At 45.7% G+C, this 4,419-nt stretch overlaps 1 protein-coding gene across 1 annotated transcript; it reads right to left on the bottom strand.

The window, feature by feature from the left end:
• Window positions 1-579: 579 nt before the first annotated feature.
• On the bottom strand, window positions 580-2,759 carry foxi3b (forkhead box I3b). The gene is made up of 2 exons (XM_076162892.1): window positions 1,984-2,759; window positions 580-1,836 (listed from the first exon to the last, which is right to left on the bottom strand). Exons 1-2 carry the CDS (start codon window positions 2,582-2,584, stop codon window positions 1,268-1,270), a joined length of 1,170 nt encoding a protein of 389 aa, XP_076019007.1. The 5' UTR covers window positions 2,585-2,759; the 3' UTR covers window positions 580-1,267.
• Between the last annotated feature and the right edge of the window lie 1,660 nt (window positions 2,760-4,419).

The following is a 4,419-nucleotide window of genomic DNA, read 5'->3' as shown; positions in this document are numbered from 1 at the left end:
GTCTACATGTATATCTGCCGAATTATCCAGAACTAATTTGTCTTAGACTTGCATATGGGTTTATAAAGCGTAGCATATTTACTCCTACAATTCGCATATTCAACGTAGTTCTCAATTTTGGATCAACATCCCGTGAAGTGTGCTGGGCGACTGTGTTTATTGAGCGTTTTACACCTGCTTCAGCATCTTCAGCGCCTATTTAAAGTTGATCCCTGTGCTCTGAAAGTGTTTTATCTGTGTCCAGTCAGCAGTCTGGGTGGAATGAGAGAGAGGGATTTGGCGTGGGGAAGAAGGCCAGTATGGGAATGTGGATTTTCGCCGTTTAGGAGAATCAGTTAACCATCCGTCAGACACAGATCAGGTTACACTGACATGCAGGTTTCAGCACCTCGCTGGTCATTGCTTTTCTGACAGGCTGTTTTCTGTCATGCATGCTTACTGACTTGCCCCCCTCTCCGCCCGCCAAACCCCCATCCCCCATCCCCCACTTGTTTTCCTGCCTGAGAGCGTTTGTGTGGTATAACCGAAACGCTCTCATTATTTTTTCATGTAAAATAAATGGAAACACAATGACAAATGTGTAGAACTCAATGGCTGTTTATTCATATCAAAAACACAGCATATATAGAATATAACATACATTAAGAATCCATTTGTACAATAACAGTTGCACAAACAAACCAACATATGAATGTATACATAAACATTACACAACAAATAGACATATTTACAAAGTACACTTGTGTATCAGACTCTTTGTTTATTCAGTGACTTCACTAAGTAGGCGATGTAATTCAACCACCCTGCTCAATGTGCTGCCTTGGCGTTGTATGGGAGATACCATCAGAGCATCGCAGATAGCAGAGTGGAATGGCCTGATGTCAGCGGGACACCTGATTGAGGGTCTGTTAATAGTGAGTCAGATCTGATAGAGGAAAGTTTTGGTTGGTATAAAGGCTGATTTAGGACCTGATAGGAGACTGGGGAGTGTCGTTTGTAGAGCGCTGACTCAGCTGTTCCTGTGGGAATCAAAGCCTTTTTACTCTACTGTCACACGCTAGTGATCTCAACCGTCTCTGTCAGCGCAAACATACTGCTGTGTGTGTGTGTGTGTGTGTGTGTGTGAGAATGTGTGAGAATGTGTGTCTGTGCGTGTTTTCAAACAGTGTTTGCATAAATTCTTTCACAACAGCAGAATCTATATAACACAAAATTGATGAGCCAGGTCAAGAGTCAATGTGCTAATTTTTCTCTCTCCTCGTTCTCATTAAACTTCTGTGCCCTCACGATGGTAGAGAACTCCTGTGGAGCCCAGCCCAGGGTAGAAATGCCCGTTGAACTGGCTGAGGATGGGGCTTGTGTAGCCGAGGGTGGGCTGGGAGGGTGAGGAGGACAGAGCGGGGGGGAGTGACACCTGTGGCGCCCACTCTGGGCCACCTGGGTTGGGAGAATAACTACTGAAGCTTCCATGTTGCGAGGATCTCTGAGGCCCGTCCATCTGAAGGTTGATCTGCAGGGGCCTTGTTAACCCGTCTCCCCCGACCTCATTAGCCGCTCCAGCCGTCACCCCGGACATCTCAGACAAGAAGCTGCTCAGACAAGGTGTGGGACCAGAGGATGAAGGGGAAGGAATCCTGTCGGGAGTGGGAGACATGTTGAGGGAAGGGCTGCTGGACTGCTTGGGGCTTCCCCGCTCGCTATCGCCTGACTCAGGAGCCCCTGAACCCCCATCACCGCCAGAAAGCGAGTCGGACTTCCTCTTCCTTTTGCGGCGGAAGTTTCCATTGTCAAACATCTTTTCACAGTTGGGGTCAAGTGTCCAGTAGTTTCCTTTGCCTATAAAGATAAATGGTACGGTTCAGTTTAGAAACAAACAAATAGTATGCAAACATTTCATATACAAGAGAAAACATAGCCTTAATATAAAAGAAAACTTAAATCAAATAAGAACAGAAAAAGGCATAAAAAGTCTGATTACTGTACCTGGATCATCTTCGTCTCTTGGTACTTTTTTGAAGCAGTCGTTGAGTGACAAGTTGTGTCTGATGGAATTCTGCCAGCCTGCCTTACTTTTGTTGTAGAATGGGAAGTTGTCGGCCACATACTGGTAAATCTGACTCAAGGTCAGCCGTCTGTCCGGGGCTCCATGGATAGCCATGGCGATAAGAGCAGAGTATGAGTAAGGGGGTCGAACCAGCTTCATCAGGTCTTCCTGTGAAGGGAGAGAAAACCACCCCAACTCCCCTCCTGGACCCCCGGCTCCAGTGGGACCCAGGTAAGGCCTCTGCATGCCATAGTGCTGAGGAACAAAGGGGGGTCCAGGGTTCCCAGGGGGTCCGGTGGTAGCCAGGTAAGGAGGGGTGTTGATCCCAGTGCCGTTGAACCAGAGATAAGGGTTAGGGGAAGAGGTGGCGTAGTCACTCAGGTCGTAGGAGGTCGGAGCTGTGCGCTGAGGGCTCGGCAGTGAGGGAGGAGGGTAGTAACAGTCACTATACATGCTGATCTCTGGGGGCTCCTGGCCCAGGCTGGGGAACTGGGGGCCACAGCGCGGAGGAGACTGGCCCTGGGTCTCAAATGAAGACATTATACAGGCAAACAAAGAGTTCTGTCTCACCTCTTCAGAGTCTTTGAGAGAAGCTTTTGTCTTTCACTATTCTTTTGTTTCTGTCTGCCACAAATCCTTCTCTTTGTCAGTCCTCAGCTCAGCGTTCCAGGTGATGTCGTCTTCTGTGCTGTAGGCTACAGCTCTGAACTAGCTCTATGTCAGATGGTCACCTGTCATATCTGCTTTATCTGTTTCCCTGGAAACACCCCCTGTCTCCTGTGATTGGCTCTTCCCTCAGGTAAGAGTACCTTCTTCCTGCTTTCCCTTTTTTTTCCTTTTGTCAGCTTGTTCCTCCAGGGGATTTGCTCCCACAATTAAATCATTTTCCACTCAAGCTGTTACACGAAAATTAACTGAGTTCAGTCAGGTGAAATTATTTGATAATTTGGATGGTTAATTAAACAGACTGAGATATAAAACTATATCTTGTATTTCATTTGCCGTATTTGGGACTTTTAATCATTATTTACATGTTACACCTGTGAACATGATACAATACACTGAATCTGTAATAACTTTAGAGAGCCTGGATCAAATATGCATTTACTCCTTTAATTATATAAATATTGTTTGTCTACGATGTCTACATGGTTAGAGAAGCAATTATTCACTATTTAAACATTTACAACTTTTTTCTTTCGTGTTGGCTACTCACAGAAGTTTGTTGTGTGTATCACAAGGACAACAAAGTCAGTAGAAAGGTGTATGTCATATAAATCGGTAAGATCTGAACAAGCAAACAAAATGGAAGTATTTACTGTCGCCGTCTATAATTACCCATCAGCCCGCGGCACTTTAAGGTCGCGCGCCCCCGTTTCACAAGCTTCCCGGTCGACCTGCTTTCAGAAAGGTAACATTTTGTAATATATGTCATTAAATATTAGCTCCTTAATGTTCGTGGCGGCGTATGTGTGCGTATTTGGTTCGTTTTTGTTCAGTATTAATTGTTTCTGGTTATTAAAAGAAGAATTTAATGAACCCTGATGCTAGTTTTCGCCAATATTAGCTTGTTGTTGACGTAAGCTAGGTTTATGGCGGGGGTTACAAACGGCGTCAAGATGGCGTATTGATTTGACGTTATCGGTTGGTAGATGTCCGAGTCGCCCGAGTCCTCAAAGTTTCCACGCTGCAGTGACTTAAACAACGACATGTTGGAGTCAGAGGAGGAGAATGCGGAGTTGGAGAGAATGATTGAAGAGGTTGAAAACAATTCAGGTTCGGAACGTCGCTCTTTAAAGTCACGTCCATGTCGCTTCCCATGTTAGTGTCGTGACGTTTAATGGCGTCTCCCTCCCTGCAGTGCTGCTTTCATGGCTTGCCTACGACCTGACGGTGATGCGGACAAACCCCAAGCTGGCCGAGTCCTTGCGGAAAATGGAGGAAGCTTTCCGCCGCTGCACAGCTTCTGTATGCGGGGAACAGGAGCCGCGGAGGGAACAGAGTCCCGCACCTGTGCTGAGCCCCGCAGCCGCACCACCTGCTCGGCCATGATGAGGGTATGCAGGGCCCCACATACTGACATTGACTGAAGTGAGCATTTAAACATAATTATATGTTTGAGTTTCATTAAATACCAGAGAGAAGCAGATGTAATTTGTTGACAAGATCCTTGTTGAATAGAATGCAGTTTGGCTTGTAATTGTTCCTTGTTCTAAGAAAAATTAGGAGTTCCTGTTCTGTATCTTAAACAGAATTAATAAAGGCGACATCAAAAGGAGACAGTGTTGTGTTGTTTTTGTGTGCACACATACTTGGCGTACCTCTCAGTAATGTCATTTTGTTTTGAAACCTTATTTGAGATTCTCTTGCATCCT

Source organism: Genypterus blacodes, unplaced genomic scaffold, assembly GCF_046128005.1.
Source record: "Genypterus blacodes isolate CSIRO-AG114 ecotype Tasmania unplaced genomic scaffold, CSIRO-AGI_Gbla_v1 ptg000128l_1, whole genome shotgun sequence".
NCBI lineage: Eukaryota > Metazoa > Chordata > Actinopteri > Ophidiiformes > Ophidiidae > Genypterus > Genypterus blacodes.
Note: the sequence above shows the minus strand (reverse complement) of the source record. Positions and strands in the feature narration are given on the sequence as shown.

Bases quoted from the DNA above. Each gene is read 5' to 3' on its own strand.
- foxi3b (XM_076162892.1), bottom strand. From the start codon at position 2,584: ATGTCTTCATTTGAGACCCAGGGCCAGTCTCCTCCGCGCTGTGGCCCC. The intron at 1,837-1,983 runs GTACAGTAATCA...TTATCTTTATAG, and splicing joins AAGAGACGAAGATGATCCAG to GCAAAGGAAACTACTGGACA.